The sequence below is a fragment of the Sus scrofa genome, chromosome 5 (assembly GCF_000003025.6).
Source record: "Sus scrofa isolate TJ Tabasco breed Duroc chromosome 5, Sscrofa11.1, whole genome shotgun sequence".
NCBI lineage: Eukaryota > Metazoa > Chordata > Mammalia > Artiodactyla > Suidae > Sus > Sus scrofa.
Window position 1 is genome coordinate 44,154,445 of NC_010447.5, and position 20,681 is coordinate 44,175,125.

General features: G+C 41.1%; 1 protein-coding gene across 3 annotated transcripts in view; it reads left to right on the top strand.

Moving 5' to 3' along the window:
* Positions 1 to 20,681, top strand: part of TMTC1 (transmembrane and tetratricopeptide repeat containing 1) — a 309,190-nt gene that overhangs the window by 240,735 nt on the left and 47,774 nt on the right. For all 3 annotated transcript variants that reach the window (XM_021092123.1, XM_021092125.1, XM_021092124.1), the window contains exon 13: positions 19,975 to 20,083. In XM_021092123.1, coding sequence (XP_020947782.1) covers positions 19,975 to 20,083 — 109 coding nt within the window. The remainder of the gene's footprint in view (positions 1 to 19,974; positions 20,084 to 20,681) is intronic.

Genomic DNA, 20,681 nt, shown 5'->3' on the forward strand with positions numbered 1-20,681 from the left:
CTTAGATAAGAGCGGTTTAGATTTGATGATCCCTGGGTGGAAGGCACTATCACTTTTCCTATTTTATAAATGAGAAAACTGATTTGGAGAAGTTCAGTGCCAAGGTCCCTGAGTGAGGAAATAGAAGTTATGGGAATTGAACCTCAGTTCTCTGTACCCTTGGCCTTAATCACTACGCTCTACTGCCTCCTTGTGGCTCCTGTCAAAACTGGGCGACAACCACAGCAGCTGTGCCCAACAGAAATATGACAGTCAGAATCTATCATTTAAATTTTTCAGACAGCCTTATTTTATTTTATTTATTTATTTTGTCTTTTTGCCTTTTCTAGGGCCACTTCCCGCAATATATGGTGGTTCCCAGGCTAGGGGTGGAATTGGAGCTGTAGCCACTGGCTACGCCAGAGCCACAGCAACGCGGGATCTGAGCTGTATCTGCGACCTACACCACGGCTCTCGGCAACAACGGATCCCTAACCCACTGAGCAAGGCCAGGGGTCGAACCGCAACCTCATGGTTCCTAGTCAGATTCTTTTTTTTTTTTTTTTTTTTTATTTTCCCACTGTACAGCAAGGGGGTCAGGTCATCCTTAGATGTATACATTGCAGTTACAGTTTTTTCCCCCACCTAGTCAGATTCTTTAACCACTGTGCCATGATGGGAACTCCAGACAGCCATATTTTAGAACAAAAATTTTAATAATGTAGTTTAGTTAACCCAATACATCCAAAATAGTATCATTTAACATGTAATTAATATTATGATCAATTTTGAAATTGAACACATGAAAATATTAATAAGATAGTGTATATTCTTTTTCATTTTATTTTATATTATTTTTTGTCTTTTGTCTTTTCAGGGCCACGCCCATGGCATATGGAGGTTCCCAGGCTAGGGTTCTAATCAGAGCTACAGCTGACCGCCTACGTCACAGCCAGAGCAATGTGGGATCCGAGCCACATCTGTGACCTACACCACAGCTCACGGCAATGCTGGGTCCTTAACCCACTGAGCGAGGCCAGGGATTGAACCCAAAACCTCATGGTTCCTAGTCAGATTCGTTTATGCTGTGCCACAACAGGAACTCCTATGTTCTTTTTTATAATTAATCTTTGAAACCCGGAGTGTGTTTTATAAGTACAGCACACCTCCGACTAATCATAGTTCAAGTGTTTAGTGACCATATGTGGATAGTGGCTGCTATATTGGACACACAGACTTTTATTAATGACCTTGACTTTGAGAAAAATATAAGTCTTTGTCCAGGCCAGAAGCTCTAAATAAGATGTGGTTCTGTCAGAGCATCCCAGACACTTTAGAGCACTGAGGACAAATTCCATTTGAATTCTTGGAGCTGTATGAGTCTGCTTAGCTTTAGACCTATTCATAGCGGTACACATCACTGAGTGCCATCCAAATGTATTTGACCTCTTTTATGACTATTTCCCTGGATTTTGAAGCTAATCTACTGTGGTTCTGTGCAGCACATTTACAGTGTGACAGGTTGATAAGGAACAGCTTTCCATGCCAGCATTCTTAATTCATATTAATTATTGTTGGCTTTGCTCGGAACCTAAAATGTAAAAGAAAGTAGGCAAGATTAGCATAAACTTTCTATGACTGAAAAGACCAGAAGTCCCTGATGGCTCAAGAGAACATAATAAAATACTCAGGGCACAGAAAAATAGTTCTGTGACTGCTTGGGTAAAATAGTTTTTGGTGTTTGTTACGAAGCAGTATATGAAAAGAATTCCCTTGCATTGCCAAAATTACCTTCCATTCACAGAATAGGGTGTGGGTGTGATGTGGGTATTACGATAAATCTTAAAAACTCAGAAGGAAATGAAATAGAATGTCCCATTATTGAACTATTTAGAAGATGAATTTGATAAGAATATGCATTTGATTTTCTTTAGTCCAGTCCTTTAGAAAATTGCATATCTAAAGAATGAAAGGATGTGGAAAGAGAAGTCACCATTAGCTTTAAATGATTGGACTAAATTTCCTTATAGCTTTGGCCCTAGCCACACTAATTTTCATTTCATAAAAAAGGAAGTTTATATACTCAAGATAGTAGTTCTCACCTTCTTTACCTTTTACCTGAAATCCCAGAGAATCCGAAATGTGAGCCCACTGGACAAAGAACAACTTTTTGAGGTCCTTCCCATCACATTAGGATGTCAGCTTTGGGTGGGCATTCTCCTCTTGGAGTGAAATCCTACTCCCCCCACCCACTGGTGGCCTATTAGCATCCATGTTACCTTCAGCCTAATGTATCCATAGTCTTAATTAACCCTATTAAGATTTCTCCCTCTCATCTCATCTTTATGCAGCTCACACCTGTCTCTCTCCAAGTCTCCTTCCCCAGCTCTTTTGAAGCTCAATCCAGAAGCTCATTAACACCATCTCCACCTTCATCAGGGCCATGTCACCGTCTTTTGTATGTTCTTCCCTTATTCTCAGGGACTTGAGCACCAAGGCAATGATTTTGCCTTGGTTTCCAGCCTGTGCTGCCTCCCTTAATGAATCCACTTATATCCATCCCCTTGTTCCTCTGCTTTCTTCCCTCCAGAGCTTGCCACTTTTTTTTTGTTTTTAGGGCCGCGCTTGTGGCATATGGAGGTTCCCAGGCTAGGAGTCCAATTGGAGCTACAGCTGCTGGCCTACGTCATAGCCACAGCAATGGAGGATTCAAGCCGCATCTGCGACCTACACCACAGCTCACAGAAACGCCAGATCCTTAACCCACTGAGCAAGGCCAGGGATGGAATCCACATCTTCATGGTTCCTGGTCAGATTTGTTTCTGCTGTGCCATGATGGGAACTCCAGGGCTTGCCACTACTGTTCTACCTTGGGCATTCACCAACACGGCCATGCCATGAGCTTTTTCTCCCCCCTCCCCACCACCTTTTTTTTTTTTTTTTTAAACAACTGCACCTGTAGCATATGGCAGTTCCCAGGCCAGGGGTTGAATCAGAGCTGCATCTGCCAGCCTACCCCAAAACCATGGCAGCACTGGATCCTTAACCCATTGAGTGAGGCCAAGGATCAAACCTGCATCCTCATGGAGACAATGCTGGTCCTTAACCTGCTGAGCCACCACAGGAACTCCTCCATGGGCTTTTTAATTACACACACTTTTTCAGTCCCTAGTGCCTACATTCTGAAATGTTCCTCTTCAACCTTATTACCTCTTCCCACCCTTTCCCCTTTCTGACCCCTGGAATGGCTCCTGTGATAACATCCTGCCACCATGAAGCCCTTTTCTGTGCTCATTTGTCTCTTTTAAGACCTTAATGTTTACATGCCTTCCTTCCATGACCAGCATCATTCCTCTCTTACTCCCTCATCCCTGGGAATCTCTGTTCTCTCTGATTTATAATTTAGAATCCCGTCTCTAATGTATCTGATCTACTTCACTAATGTATGTGACAACAGCTTACACTCACACCTTGACCATCATTTACTTGCTGAACTAGGCCCCCACCCATTGCCTACATTTTGCTTTCCCCAGACCAATATTTCTCAACTTGCTTTCATTGTCACCCCTCTCCCCAGCCCAGGAGCCATTTTAAGTATTTTTTCCTAACCAACCCCTCACCAAATTAGGCATTCAAGTATAAGAATCATTATGTAGAGTCCAACTTTGAGAGACTGCAGCCCAAAATTAGACTCTAATTTTACTTTTATATGTAATGTGATATTTTTTGCTGTACCACCTCCACTCCAAGATTCAGTTTCTACCTTGACGGTCACCCCACCTATCAAAGGCTGGAGGTAAAAACATACATGTGAGTTGAACGGGACAAGAGTTACATAAAACTCTGAAGATGGCATGGTGGGAGAAAAAAAAAAAAAAAAAAAAAAACAGGACCAGAGGTTAGAGCTGTTAGGAGTTCATCCCTTACAGTCTTATAATAGCTCCCAAATATTTTGTTTCCCTATATGTATCCTTCATTCCTCTCCTCAGCGCCTGTACACAAACCCAGAAGATGACATAATCCTTTACTTCTACTAAAAATATTGAAGTCATTCAAGGTGAATTTTGCAACTTCCCTTCCTATCTCAACATTTCCTACACTTTGTAGCCACTCTCTTTTGCTCTTCCATGGGAGGAAGAATGGCCTTGCCTCCTTAATAAACCTAGTGCTCACACCTGTGTTTATGTGGTTTTTTAATTGAGGCATAATTAATATGCAAAAAAATTCACAAATCTTTAGTGTTTGGTACAAGGAGTTTTGACCATTTTACATATGCTTGTAATTATCCCCCAAATAACATATAGAATATTTCTGTCACCCCAGAAAGACCTTTATGACTCTTTCCAGCAAATTTCTCCCTCTCCTGAGTCAATCATTGTTCAGATTTTTTTCACCACAAACTAGATTTAGCCTGTCATAGAACTTCATTTAAAGGTGAACATTTAATATGTACTTTTTTGACATTTGGATATTTTCACTTAGCATGATTTTTTGAGTCTTCTCCATGTTGTTACATGTTTTTTAAAATGACGAGTATTATTTCATTGTATAAATATGCTGTCATTTGTTTATCCATTTTTGTGCGGGTAGATATTTGATTTGTTTATAGGTTTCAGTTATCATGAATAGTCATGCCATGACTATTCATGTCCCAGTCTTTGTATGTTTATTTTTCTTGGGTAAATATCTAGGAATAGAATTGTGAGTAGATGTATCTTTCATCTTTTAAGAACCTGCCAGACAAACAGTTCTCCAAAGTAATTGGACCACTTTTCACTGCATCAACATTGATGAGAGATCCAGTTGCTTAGTATCCTCACTAACATCTGGTGTTGTCAGTCTCTTTTATTTTAGCCATTAGTCATTAGTGTAAAATCCACATGTGTTCTTGATTCTCTTTCTCTCCCTTTCCCCATCCATTATCATGGGCTTTTTCTTAGATCTTCAGATTCTTTTCATTCCAGAAACATGCCCCACATTCCCCTGAGGAACGTCTCAGTTCAGCTCAAGTCATTCTCCTAATATCTGTGAACAAATTGGTTTGCACTTGGTGCTTCTCCTCCCCGCTCCCCCGCCCCGTCCATGCAGCCCCTAATGGAGCTGCTCTCTTAACATCAGCAGTGAATTCCAAAGGTTCTCTGCTCTTACTGTCCTTGATTTCTCTAAAGTGAAGAATATGACCTCCCACTGCTTTTGAAATTCTTTATTTCATTGCTTATATTACAACACATTATCTCTCTTTGCAATTTCCAACATCTGCTATTCTTCCATCCTCCTTATAAATTCAGGACACCTGAGAAATTCATTGATTCTCCGTCATATGCACATCTATAGACCAAATGTTTGAACTTGCAGGAGTTCCACAATCCTGCCACTTTCCTCATTTTCCACTGCTCCCCCACATTTTGTATACCCAGATGCCCAGGAAACTGGCCCCTTGTCACTGAATGGGAAATAGAAACATGCAATCTATATTTGAGAGAATATCAAAGGGTTTTTAACTGACAGCTCTTCTAGTTCACTTAAAATATTGTTTCATTTGCATTTTATCATCTTATATTGCATGATGTCTGTACAAAACTGAATTATTTGGGAAATGATGAGAATGTTTACCTACTTCCTCCAGACTTGGGAGTTATTCGTGTATAAACAGATTGCTAATTGTTAACATATTTTTGTTAAGTAACTCTCCCCCACCAGAACTCTTCTCAGTCATGCTGTGATTACTAATGAACCAAGCATGAGTGAGTTGTTTTAGGTCCATAGTGTGGTTTGTAGGGAAAAAGGAAGGGTTCCTTTTCTCAGTCCTTTCTCTTGCTGTGATGGCTGCCATAAACATTCCCGAGACCAGAAGATGATTCTGCATAGGAAGCATTGTTGGGCTGAGCAAGATTTAAAGAACTCCTGTTTTGTTTATATTCTCCCAAAGCCATTGGAAGGTAATCATTTTCTTGCATAAATATTTCTAACAGAGGATAATTGAACAGACCAGGCTGCTTTGGCAAATATAGGAGTTTTCAGTGGTCTCCTCTGTCCTGAAAATCATTTTCCCACCCCTTTGACACTCATCATCTTTCCTGGCCTCATTTGCAATCTGGTGCCCTTATATGCTGGGAAAACCCTTGGAACAGCTCATGACTTACAGCTTAAAGAAGGTTCAGTTCAACTGAAAGAATACTAGACATGCAGGTAGTCACTGGAAATTTCTTCTTGTGTATATTGTCATACTTTAGGAGTCAGGCACATCTGCTTTTTATCTCACTCTCAGTGGGAGATTCATTTTACCCTGACCCGGAGGCTAAATTCAGAATATAAGTTGTTAGAGAGCTCCAAAAAAACTTTGAAATCTAAGAACACTCTATGTAGGACAGGAGGAGAAATACCAAGGCCAGAAAGAGGAAGATGCATGTTGTCTGTGTCCCTCTGGTCCACGCTTGCCTATGGCCTGTCCTGGGAAACCCTTCGAGGAGGTGAGGAGGCCTTCAGGGATCCCCACCTTCTTGCTGACTCCTTACTAATTCTGCCAACCTTCCCATCTCGTGCAGGGCTCATCCTGGTGCTTTCTTACGATTCCACCTGTCTGCTGGGCAGCATTGCAGGGCTGCCTACCCTCAACCTTGCTGCCACCTCTCCTCCTCCAAGTGAAAAGAACAATAGGGGAAGGAACCTAGAACCAAGAATACTCTACCCAGCAAGGCTCTCATTCAGATTTGATGTAGAGGGATTTCCCATCGTGGTGCAGCAGAAAAGAATCCGACTAGGAACTGTGAGGTTGTGGGCTTGATCCCTGGCCTTGCACAGTGGGTTAAGGATCCAGCATTGCTGTGAGCTGTGGTGTAGGTCACAGATGTGGCCCAGATCTGGCATTGCTGTGGCTGTGGCATAGGTCACAGATGTGGCTCAGATCTGGGAGTTGCTGTGGCTGTGGCGTAGGCTGGCAGCTGTAGCTCAGATTAGACCCCTAGCCTGGAAACCTCCATATGCTGCAGGTGTGGCCCTAAAAAAAAAAAAAAATACAGAAAGACAAAAAAAAAAAAATTGATGTAGAGATCAAAAGCTTTTCAGACAAGCAAAAACTAAGAGAATTCAGCACCTCTAAACCAGCTCTACAACAACTACTAAAGGACTGTCTCACAAAAAGCCACAATCAGAAACAAGAAAATTACAAATGAGAAAGCTCACTAGTAAAGGAAAAGATAATATAAAGGTAGAAAATCACCCATTGACAAATATATCAAAACTAGCAAGTATGAGAAAGGAAAGGACAAATGCAGAATATTGAAAATGCATTTGAAATTGAGACCAATGATCGAAAACATTCTGTACTTATAATAGGTGGTTATATCAAAATCTAATGGGAACCGCAAACCAAAAAACTGTAGTGGATACACACATGAAAAAGAAAAAGCAATCCAAACACAACACTAAAGATAGTCAGCAAATCACAGGATCAGACGACAAAAGAGGAAGGGAAGAAGAACAATAGTAACTGGGAGTTCCCATCCTGGCTCAGTGGTAATGAATCGGACTACCATCCATGAGGATGCGGGTTCAATCCCTGGCCTCGCTCACTGGGTTAAGGATCTGGTGTTGCTATGAGCTGTGGTGTGGTTCACAGATGAGACTCGAATCCCGAGTTACTGTGGCTGCGGCGTAGGCCAGCAGCTACAGCTCCAGTTCAACCCCTAGCTTAGGAAACTTTCATGTGCCATAGATGCGGCCCTAAAGAGACAAAAAAAAAAGGAAGAATAGTAACTAACAGGAGTTCCCTTGTGGCTCAGTGAGTTAAAGATTCAGCATTGTCACTGCTATGGCAAGGGTACGATCCCTGGCCTAGGAACTTTCTCATGCACTCAAAAAACCCACAAAAAGCAACAACAGAAGAGTAACTAACACTCTCATGAACCTGCTTACTGAGGGTCTGCGAAGGGCAGGCATAGTCACTCCCCTGGTAAAGGTGGAAATGGTGAGGGGGGGTGTGGCATGCCCTGAGCTGTGAAGCAGGACCTCTGGAGCCAGTCATTCTGTTACATCATGTGGCTGTGCTCTCCTGTAGTCCCAGGGGCTGGGAGCTGTAGGTAGGGATCAGTGTGTTTGGATCTCAGCTCTGCCACATAGTAGTGTGTGACCTTGGGAAAGCAATTTGATTTTGCAGTGGCTCCAATTACTCACTTATAAAGTAAAAACAATACTTGTAACTGTCCTGCATGAGTACTAAACAGGAGAATGAATTATGTAACCTAGGACCTGGCACCCAGTAAACATGAAATAAGCTTTAGTAATTATTAATTATTACTAGCCCAGGGACATGGTTTCTTCCTTCCTATTTAAAGCTCTTCTTAGTATAAAATCAGTAATAAATCAGAGGTAGGTTATACATTTTCCATTCCCACTGTTTGAAGAGCCACAGGCAATCATCAGCCTCCTCGAGACTCAGTTTTCCTTCTCTTCAAAATAAGAGATGGGACCCGGTGATCCTGTAAAGCTCTAGCTGCAAGAATCTGTGGTTTTAGGTATGACTCCCAAGTTTCTAATCTCTTAACTGAAGTGTAAATGGGGAAACCAGAAAGGGATTTGGATGTCCCTTTTCTCTTCAGAGGCAGAACCACCTTGGAGCAGCCTCCTGCCTTTGCTGAAAAATCAGTCAGTGAGGCTTGCAGTAGAAATTCCAGATGGAATCAGCAATCAGGCTGGAGAGCAGGGCAGGAGCCCGTGGAGCTAATAGTTACTGCATCATCCTGTGTGCCCAACACTCTGCTAAGCACTCTGCCCATGAGCTTTTACTCCATGAGGAACCTGGACAGGCAGGAAATAATGTGCACATTTCACAGATTCGGCCACTGAGGCTCATGGAAGTGGGTGAACATCTAACCCAAGTCAATCAGCTGGTGAGGGCAGAGCAGGGATCTATAGAGCAGTCCTCCTGAGCCAGAACTGGGGTTATGCATTCAGCTGCATCATCAAAATGACCCTTTATCCTGGCTAAACCAAGTCATTCTCAGCTGCCTTCTCTTCCAGGTCCTAAGCGGGAGACATGTTTCTGTGCTTTCTCACAAATCACAGAGGAGCTTAGCATAAATATTTTGTGTTCTTTGAAGAGATGCTGGCTTGGGACTCATCCCGCCTCCCAGTGCACCTCCATGCACTCCTGGTGCAGACATGCTGGGGCAGGACTGTTGTGGGCCAAGCATCCTGCTGCCAGGGTTCAGAACAGTGACCTCACTGAGCAGATAAAGACCTCAAAAGCCACAGGGGCAAAGGAGGAGGGGACACAGGACTAACCTTTCCTCAGGACCTACCCCATGCCAGCCCCTGTGTAAGGTCTGTGTGTGAGCTATGTCCCTGTGTCTGCAGCCTTGTGACTCATCAGCATTAGAACTGTCCCTCATTCTGTTCCTCTGCTTTCAGCTGCACAGAGAGATGTCAAAGAACACCCACAGCACACGGGGCGGCCGCCTCCACTGTCCCCATTATGGCTGCAGTGGCTGATTCTGGTTCTGCAGACCCACCGGGGCAGGGTGGGTGGGTGTTGGGGTTTGTGCAAGCAACCTGCTGTCATAACTCTAACTATGGCGACCATGGTTTTGAATGGAAAAAAACTTCATTCTTCACCCCCGCACATGTAAGTCTGTCCTTCAGACAGTTCTCTTATGTAGTTTCCGTAAAAAGTCCAGCAGAAAAACTAGGGCCAGTGCCAGTAAACTAGATTTCCATGGCACTGCCCAGTAAACCTGAACATGAAAGAGGCTACGCAGAGGAGGGTCCAGTTTTCTTTTCTTCCTTCTATGAGGACAGACAGTAGAGCTTCAGAAAAACATGCTCTGAAAAGATTGCCTTAGACATTCACAACTTGACTTTGACAATTCAGTTTTTCAGAGGAGCTGATATGGGTCCATCAGCACTCCCTCCCCACCCCCTAAAAATCACAATCTTTTCCCTTTGTGGGAGACATCATTTCTGGATCCAACAACAACAAAACACCCCAACAAAGGAATGCTAGTTAAGAGAGCTGCCCGGCACTGCAAGTTCACACTGTGGTTAATAGGAAATTTTACTGTTGCCAAGACGATTGCCAAATCCATTTATTTCTGTTACTGCATTTCCTCAATTCTCCCAAAATGTCAATACTTTTTCAAAGCAAGCATCTGCTTTCAGTTTAAATGAATGTGTTATGAGATTTTACACAGGAATCCAAAAAGTTTTCTAAACTGACAAATTTAACGGGTCCTTAATTACTAAAAGAAAGTGTGGTGAAGCCTCCTTTGCTTTTGCTAAATATCTGTCATTGAGATAGAGCCAGGAAAGTGAGATGAGGCAAATGTTGTTACTTAACACCCAAGAAAAAAACAGTCCCACTGCTATATAACCAAAGGGAAAATTCCCTGTGCAGCTACAAATGTTTAATGGTAAAATTTGCACATTATGAACAAGATCTAATTTCTAGTTAATGTTTCTCTTATGAAATGAATGAGGGAGATGTTGTTGGTCCCAGGAACCCCTTCTCAGGAATTTTGGCCTTTTGGAAGTTCCTGGGGGAGGATTAAGGGAGCAGAGTTTTCTTGCAGAATATTAGATGTTTATTCCTGTTATAATGCCTATGTGGATAACGTGGAAGCTAATACTTGAATGTATAATAGACTTTGCAAAAGACCTTCTATGAGAGAGAAAAATGCCTCTTCCAATAGAGTGTCACCCTCCATGCTCCCCCACTCCAGCCTCTCCACATTATCTGCCATCTAGAAGTATCACTCATCCGGGCAAATCAACTGACTGCTATGACCTTTCCCTTTGGCTCCGATTGTCCCAGGAAGTCTTCTTTCTCCTTTAGCGTTCCTCCTCCTGTTACATTTAGCCTTTTATCAAGGGTCAACTGATCAGGCAAACTTCAGGTAGTACCTAGGGCAGAGTTTCTAAAGCATTGGCCAAACACCACCCTCAACAGAATCACCTGAGGGGCTTATTAAGAATAATGATTCCTGGAGCTCCCGTCGTGGTTCAGTGGTTAACGAATCCGACTAGGAACCATGAGGTTGCAGGTTCGATCCCTGCCCTTGCTCAGTGGGTTAACGATCCGGCGTTGCCGTGAGCTGTAGTGTAGGTCGCAGACGCAGCTCGGATCCCACATTGCTGTGGCCCTGGCGTAGGCTGGTGGCTACAGCTCCGATTAGACCCCTAGCCTGGGAACCTCCATATGCCACAGGAGCGGCCCAAGAACTGGCAAAAAGACAAGAATAATGATTCCTTTATACAACAAAGGAAACCAAAAAGAAAACAAAAAGACAACTTATGGAATGGGAGAAAATAGTTTCAAATGATGCAACTGAAAAGGGCCTAATCTCTAAAATATACAAACAACTTATACAACTCAACAGCAAAAAAGCCAACAGCCCAATTGAAAAGTGGGCAAAGGTCCTGAATAGACATTTCTCCAAGAAGATATACAGATGGCCAACAAGCACTTGAAAAAAATGCTCAACATCACTGATTATTAGAGAAATGCAAGTCAAAACTACCATGAGATACCACCTCACATCAATCAGAATGGCCGTCATTAATATGTCCACAAATAACAAATGCTGGAGGGGTCGTGGAGAAAAGGAAACCCTCCTGCACTGTTGGTGGGAATGTAAGCTGGTTACATACTATGGAAAACAGTATGGAGGTATCTTAGAAAACTATACATAGAACTACCATGTAACCCTGCAATCCCACTCTTGGGCATATATCTGGACAAAACTCTCCTTAAAAAAAAAAAACGCATGCTCCCATATGTTCATTGCATCACTATTCACAATAGCCAAGACATGGAATCAAACCAAATGTCCACTGGTAGACGACTGGATTAGGAAGATGTGGTGTATTTATACACAGTGGAATATTACTCGGCCATTAAAAAAGAACAAAATAATGCCATTTGCAGCAACATGGATGGACCTAGAGACTCTCATCCTGAGTGAACTAAGTCAGAAAGAGAAAGCCAAATAGCATATGATATCACTTATATCTGGAATCTAATATACAGCACAAAGGAACCTTTCCACAGAAAAGAAAATCATGGACTTGGAGAATAGACTTGTGGTTGCCAAGGGGGAAGGGGAGGGAGTGGGAGGAACTGGGAGCTTGGAGTAAATAGATGCATAATGTTGCCTTTGGGATGAATTAGCAATGGGATCCTGCTGCGTAGCACTGGGAACTCTGTCTAGTCACTTAAGATGGAACACGTAATGTGAGAAAAAAGAATGTATACATGTATGTGTAACTGGGTCACCATTCTGTACAGTAGAAAACAATATACATATAAACAAATGATATTTAAAAAAATAACAATTCCAAATCAAAACTGCAATAAGGTACCACCTCACACCAGTCAGAATGGCCATCATTTACAACTCTACAAATAAGTGCTGGAGAGGCTGTGGAGAAAGGGGAACCCTCCTTCACTGTTGGTGGAAATGTACATTGGTTGCAACCACTATGGAAAACAGTATGGATGTTCCTCAGAAAACTAAATATAGAACTGCCATATGATCCAGCAGTCCCACTCTTGGGCATATATTTGGACAGAGCTATGATTCAAAAAGATACATGCACCCCTATTTTCACTGCTGCACTATTTACAATAGCAAAGACATGGAAACAACCTAAATGTCCACTGACAGATGAGTGGATTAAGAAGATGTGGTACATATACATGATGGAATACTACTCAGCCATTAAAAAAGAATGGAATAATGCCATTTGCAGTAGCATGGTTGCAACTAGAGATTCTCATGCTAAGTGAAGTGAGTCAGAAAGAAGAAGACAAATACCGTATGATTTCATTTATCAATCTAAAATATGGCACAAATGAACCTATCTACAAAACAGAAATAGATCCACAGACATAGAGAACAGATTTGTGGTTGCTAAGGGGAAGTGGGGAGAGAGTGGGATGGATGGGATGCTATACAGCAGAAAATGACACAAAACTGTAAAATCATCTATAGTCTAATTAAAATTAGATTTAAAAAGAGAAGAATGATTCTTTGACCTTGCCCCAGAACTACCAGATCTTATGAAACCCGGGATCTTACATTTTACCAAACACTTGATGATTTTTTTTTTTCCTTGGGTGCACCTGTGGCATAAAAACATTCCCAGGGCCAAAGATCCAACCTGTATGACAGCAGTAGCCCAAGCTAGAGCAGTGACAAAGCGAGATGCTTAACCCGCTAAGCCACCAGGCAACTACCCCTTAATGATCCTTAAGCACTAAAATTTGAGAACAGTTGATCTAAGGGAAAGTAAACATGGAATATGGAGGATTTTCAGTCATGAGCTGGTGACTCTATTTGGCAGATGAGGACAGTTACAATGCAGAGAAGCAATAAATATTATCTAACCCAGGAGCAATTTTACTCCCACCAGCTTCTCTCACCTCCCTAGGTATCCCTAATCCTTCCATCATTGCCAACTGAACCCTTAACAGAGGCTCTGACTGTCCTCAGTGCCCTCAGTGTGACCCAAGTTTCCACAGGGATTCAGAGTGTTCCTTTCTGTGACTCAAGATGAAAGGTATGTCCCTGCCTAATTGGACCAGGGATGTACTGAGGTTCTATTTTGTCAATTTATTCACCAGTTATGAGCAGCTTACTTCAAGCTTTTCCCCTGCAATTCAGGAAAACAAACTGTGGACTTGGTTACCTGCTATCACATGCTTGGTGAATGCAGAGGAAAATGTTATTTTCACATTTTCCCCCTTTTGAATTGACTTGTCATTCCTGTCTTAATGGCCAACAGTGTTCATAATAGATGGGGCTTATGTTGATAATGGGCTTCAGATTTCCCTCAATTGCCTATTAGAGAGCCAAAAAGAATGCATTAGGGAGTTTTAACGCTGTCTAGTGCTGGCCCAGAGGTGATCTGTACAGAGTACAGAGGTAATTCCCATTATTAAGAATTTTGTAATGTCTATTTGAAATGTTCTGCCTCTCTTGTTATCCCTTTTTACATGGGAAATAACTTCTTAGGCCTTTCTTTTCTAAGCAGCTTTCCTGGCGTGTCTGAAGAAGCAGTTCAAAATTGCTCCTCATTCGTTCATGTTTCCTGATTCTTTTTAGTCATCGTCGCTGCAAAATGAAGAATCACTTGTCTGTGTGGCTGTAACATCAGCTGAGTGGATTCCGAACTTTCAGTCTGTCCTTTAAGCTTCTGAGGAGGCTTGGCATTTGCCTTTCCAATGAGATGTCTAGGGGGTTTGATTCTGTGTTACTGGGTTAATTTACATTTAGTGCAGTGATATTCATTTGTGTATTTAAAGATAATTATTATACTAAAAATCCATTATAGTATCAGACTAGACACAGGAAAAATAATTCAAACATCTAACTTAAATTTTTTGCAAATAGTGGAAGTATATTACTTTGGAAGGGATTTTAAAAACACCGCATTCTCCTTGATTTTAGAAATTAATTTTTAAAGGGCTAGGATATATAGGTTTTAATGGGTGTCTTTTGTTTGTTTGTTTGTTGTTGGTTTTTTTTTTGCTCTTTTTAGGGCCACACACAGCATATGGAAGTTCCCAGGCTAGTGGTCGAATCAGAGCTATAGCTGCCAGCATACGCTACAGCCACAGCAACTTGGAATCCAAGCCATATCTGCAACCTACACCACAGCCCGCAGCAACACCAGATCCTTAACCCACTAAGGCTAGGGATTGAACCTGCATCTTCATGGATACTAGTCGGGTTCTTTACCATTGAGCCATGACAGGAACTCCCTTTAATGGGTGGCTTTAGAAACATCAAATGAGCTAATAAAAGCCAAAACATTTAGTATCTACTGTGTGCCAGAGACACAAAGCAATCAGATAATTTGCCCAAGGAAGCACAGCTAGTACATAGTGGAGGTAGACTCAGAACCCAGGCATTTTGGTTTTTGAGTCTGTGCTTTTAGATTTGTGCAGAGTTAAGGTAGAGAAGCTCTTAGCAGTGCTTGGTAAATAAGAAGTACTCAATAAATGGAAACTATACTTGTCATTTTCTTACGATTCTAAGGCTTGAGATGCTTCTCTCTTCCTAGGATCTTTTCTGTAATATTGAGAGGAGTTGTAGAAACAGAGATATAAAATAGATAATTATATTATTCTTGTGATAACCTGTGGTGCAGTGGGTTAAGGATCCAGCATTGCTGCACCTGTGGCGTAGGTCACAGCTCTGGCTTGGATTCAGTCCCTGGCCCGTAAACTTCCATATGCCACTGCTGGCCTGGGGGAAAAAAAAAAAAGAAGGAAAGGGAGGAAGGAAGGGAGGGAGGAGGGAAAGAAAAATTTTTAAGAATATTTATGAAGATCCAGGAATAAAGAAAATAATATCATCACCTACAATGGGAAAGAATCTGAAAAATGAATCACTTTGCTGTACATCAGAAATTATCACAATGCAGTAAATCAGCTATACTTCAATAAAAATAGACAAAACTAAATAGAAAAATAATAAAATGTAATAAAATAAAATATAGTAAAAATTATAAAACCATGATTAAAAAATAATTTAGCAATTGTTGCATTTCTTTTGGTAGAGATCACTATACTAGCTTCTGGGATAAAAGAAATAAGATTAATAAGAAATAGGTCCTGCCTATGAAGGAGCTTACAACCTAGTAACTATCATACACAGAGTGCATAATATTTAACAAAGTGAATGCAGAAAAGCCGTTCATGGCCTGCTGATGGAACACGCTACATTTGAAATTCCGATTTTTTTTCTTTTTATGGCACATAGAAGTTCCCAGGCTAGGAGTCAAATCAGAGCTACAGCTGCAGGCCTACATCACAGCCATAGCAGCACTAGATTTTAGCTGCATCTGTGACTTATGCCACAACCTGTGGCAATGCCAGATCCCTAACCCACCAAGCAAGGCCAGGGATCGAACCCTCATCCTCTTGGATACTAGTCGGGTTCACTACCACTGAGCCACAACAGGAGCTCTTCTAACTAAGGCCTTTATAAAAGCATCACAAGTGAACAAATGTAATTGTAATGTATACATGTAAGGATAACCTGACCCCCTTGCTGTACAGTGGGAAAATAAAAAAATATATATATTAAAAAAAATAATAATAATAAAAGCACCACAAGTGATTTTTAACACAGGGTGAGGGCAGAGAAGCGTTGGAGTAGGTGATCTCTTAGGTTCTGTAGAATAGATATGCCAAGGGCCACTTTGGCTGGACTAGTACCCACTAGTCCATAACACTGGGTGTGTTTGGAATGTTGGTCAAAACTGTATTATAGAGGGTTTTAAACGAAGCATCTATCTGTAAGCAGTGGGAGCACTGACAAAGGTTTTTATTTAAAGAGATGTGTTGAGAGCAATGCTCTAGGAAAAAAATGTATCTTTTAGTTGTCCATATAGTAGAAGGAGAAGAAAGAGGGAACTAGAAACAGGATGTGGGAGTTAGCGTCGTGGTGCAGTGGTTAACGAATCCGACTAGGAACCATGAGGTTGCGGGTTCGATCCCTGCCCTTGCTCAGTGGGTTAACTATCCAGCGTTGCCGTGAGCTGTGGTGTAGTTTGCAGACGCGGCTCGGATCTGGCATTGCTGTGGCTCTGGCGTAGACTGGTGGCTACAGCTCCAATACGACCCCTGGCCTGGGAACCTCCATATGCCGCGGGAGCGGCCCAAGAAATAGCAAAAAGACAAAAATAAATAAATAAATAAATAAGAAACAGGATGTGAAGTGAGGTATTAAAAAGGAAAACTAAGATTCACTTTACGTGGCAAGAATTCAATACAATTGTAGGAATATTGGCCCTGTTTTTTAATATGAGATAAATAGCAAAGAAACCTGGGCCATAATGTAGATACGAAAAGGATGCTATTGAATTCAGAAACAGGTTGAAATGAAGTTCAGTGCTCATGTGGTGATTATATTACTATACGACCAAGAAAAGTTCCATTTAGGCAATTATTTGCTGTAGGTTATTGCATCAAAATCATACCAGTTTCATAAGCTCCTACCAAGAGGTGAGCAAAAATGAGACTACAAGATGAAATATATCTTCCCTACTATTCCTCTTCCTCTGAGAAACATAAACAATAATAGCAAATTTTCCACTTAGCAATTCCTTGGGCTTTCTTTAAAAAACATTAAAAATTAAGAGTTCCCATTGTGGCTCAGTGGTAACGAACCTCACTAGTATCCATGAGGATGCAGGTTCAGCCTCTGACCTCACCCAGTGGGTTAAGGATCCGGCGTTGCTGTGAGCTGTGATGTAGGTCAAAGACATGGCTCATATCTGGAATTGCTATGGCTGCAGTGTAGGCAGGCACCTGCAGCTCCAATTCGACCCTGGGAACTTCCATATGCCGCAAGTGCAGACCTGAAAAGTAAAAAAATAAAAGATATCTGTCAACTTGGCACGTGCCTTACCACTATCAGTGTCTAAAGACTTTCAAAGGCTCCCAGAGAAAAGCAGAGTCACCCAAGAGTGTCTCTTGTAATATTTATATATACCACATGAGTTGTCACATGATGCGATGTTTTTCTGAAAGTGTATCAGTCCCTCAAAGATTAATAGGGGTCTAATTTTTCATAAATAATTTGAAATCCCCGTGAATAACTTTGATGCTAACTTTTCCATTGTGTCAGATGAATGTGAATGGATGATGTCAAATATTTAGATTCAGGGGCTGTTGTAAGTATTCTCACTGAGTTCATACACAAAAGGTTAAGTTGTCATTCTCACCAATATGAGTCATAGCAAATGAAAATCATTAAATCTTTACTCTCCAGTTGTTGTTGGCTTTTTCTCTGCTCATTTTGAGGAATATCCAAGCTAAATTATGTCCAGAGGGACTTAATTTTTAGCCGTAATTTCCTAAATGTGTATCTTCCTTTGGATATTAGGAAATTTTCCAAATTATTGTTAATAAAGATTTAAGAAACCCTTAGGGAAAGAATTCTTACCATGAAATCAATAGTTAAATTACTAAGATTGAAAATAAGGTTTCATTTAAAAACGCATGTCCATGGAAGAATTACCTCAAAGTATATTTTAGAGTAGAAACCAAAGAACATGTAGATATAGTAGACTTCCATAGCGTCTTACAGACACTTTTTGAATGTTTGTCATCTAAATGAGTGAATCAAAAAAAAAAAAAAAACATCACTGAGAGATCTATAATGCAAATTTCTTAGAACCATGCAACCTTAAAGCCACGTCCCAAAGATGAGCCAGTTAAAGACACGTGTTATACCTTGATATCAAGGATAGGGCTGTCTATTGAGAGGAGCCAAGTAGGAGTTAGCTAGACCATAGTAAGAAGATAATCTGGATAGCCACCTCCCCGGGGAAACAGTTAACACCTAACACACAATGATAAATGTTTGCATGTTTGCTAAATTGAATAGTAGTAAATGCAGTGTCTCTGCTAGAAATGTGACCTTTTTTTCCCCAAGGAAAGGAGGAGATTGTCTTGTAGGGTAAAAATCATCTTGTAACCTGCTGCTTCTAGCAGCATGTGGAACTCAAACTGGTGGAGTCAATATTAGTTTTCCCCTACAGAACTTTGTCCTATAGAGCTTGTAGCTCTCCATAGGGGTTTTATTGGAGGAGCTACTCTTAGCGGCCTTTCATAATTCCCAGAGCAGTGCAGCTAAAGTCTCAGTGTGCATACAAATTACCTGAGAATCTTCTTAAAATGCAGCGTCAGGTTCTTTAGATGTGGGTGGGCCTGCACTTCTGCATTGCCTACCAGCTCCTGGGTGATGCTGATGACACTGGTCCATGGCTCACACTTTGAACATCAAGGTCATGAGAGGTGGATTTCTAAATAGTTAGAATACGCACCTACGGTGTGATGGAGCACTGGAACTTGACCTAGAACTTTTTAGTTATATGAGGAAGCACCTGACTTTTCTGAATCCAAGTTTTCTCATTAAAAAAATGAGTATAATAGGACAGTAATACCTGCTGCATGGGATTGTTGTGAGAATTAAACTAATACTGTTAGGTGAAAATTGACCAGAGTGTTTGGTCCATATTCATTGCTGAATAAATGGTTGTTGACTGGTATGCAGTGAAAACATAAGCACACAATTTGATATTGGTAACTGACAAAGTTGGGGGGGCCCTTTGGCTGTGTGCTCTCCCTCATTCCAGGGGTTCTAATCTGCATCTCACCTCTTTTGCCAGTTAAAATGTCCAGCATTTGGCAAGAGGTCAGTGTTTGTGGAATTGTATTGGTGGCAGAGTTAATCACTGCCAGTGTACATTTTCGGCTTCAGAGATACTTATACCAGGCTCAGAACCCAGTGTTTCTCTAGGGCACTAACAGGAAAGAGAACTGTCACCCAAAATCATGGTAATAACTTTTGGTCCTTGAGTCCTCTTTGAATCAAACACATAATCCCTGGGAGAAGACTAAAAGAAGGAAGAGCATCAGCCCAGTTTTCAATAAAAACATGACAATAAAATAGCTGATCATTCTTTGCCAGCTAGTAGTCATGGTATCTTCTAATTTCACAAATTGTGTAGAAAAGTTATCTCTCTAATATATAACAGCAAAGATGAACATGGGAGTTGACTAGCTTGTTGCTGACAGGTAGCTCAGCCCCCGCTGGGAGCCTGCCCATCCTTGTAAACTGGCTTCCATGCCATCTCGGTAATGCTCCCAAAATTGCTCCTCCGAAGGGCAAACTTTCTGGGTTATAAAACTTTACAATTTTAAATAAAACCCTCAAAAAAGTGTATAGCAAGATTTGGAAAGTAGAGAAATCAGTGAATAACCTGATTTCTAATCATTTACATCTTAACATCTCTTCCCACTGAGAATTCAGAGACAGAAACTTGTTAGCACCTTGAGAAAGTGTAGTTTAATTCATTTGCAGTAAAATCCAGAGTGAATCTGCTAATCTTTGCAAAAGGAAATGAGCTTTTCTAGTCTTATCAGAGGATTTAAACAAGGTTTTATTAAAAGATGTTCTTTTTTGCCCCTCTTATAATCTCTAGGTCTCAAGAGAAAAAGGAAGAGGCTATCACCTTACTGAAGGATTCCATTAAATATGGTCCAGAGTTTGCAGATGCATATTCAAGTTTAGCATCATTGTTGGCTGAGCAGGTAATTCTTTCCGTTTAGTTTCACAAAATATTTTTAAATTTTTTCTTTTGAATATATAAATAGTATGCAGATTTTTATATTGATTAATTTGTAAGTTTGTATTGGACAACTAATCTCTATGTCAGTTTTCTTCTTAAGAAATTACAGACCTAGTTTTCTCACTCCAATATTCTCTGTTACGTGGGTGGCCTTTAGGCAAGGATGGCCCACTATAGGCTATTGGTCTAGTCTCTGTCACTTTGGGACAAAATCTATCAAGAACAACACATGGTATTTGCTGGTTTTAATACTACTTATATTTTTCTGGGGAATTGCCAATGGACTAACTTCTTTGAATTCAAAATGGAACCAATTACCAATAATCTTATAGATCTTATGTCTTAATATCTGTTAGAAGATCACAGAGTCTTGTTGGATTGGCTCCATATGGAAGTTCCCAGGCTAGGGGTTGAATCAGCTACAGCTGCAGACCTAAGCCACAGCATGCAGCAATGCCAGATCCTTAACCCACTGATCGAGGTCAGGGATCGAACCTGCATCCTCACAAACACTAGTCAGGTTCCTAATCCATTGAGCCACAATGGAAATTCCCATGTTT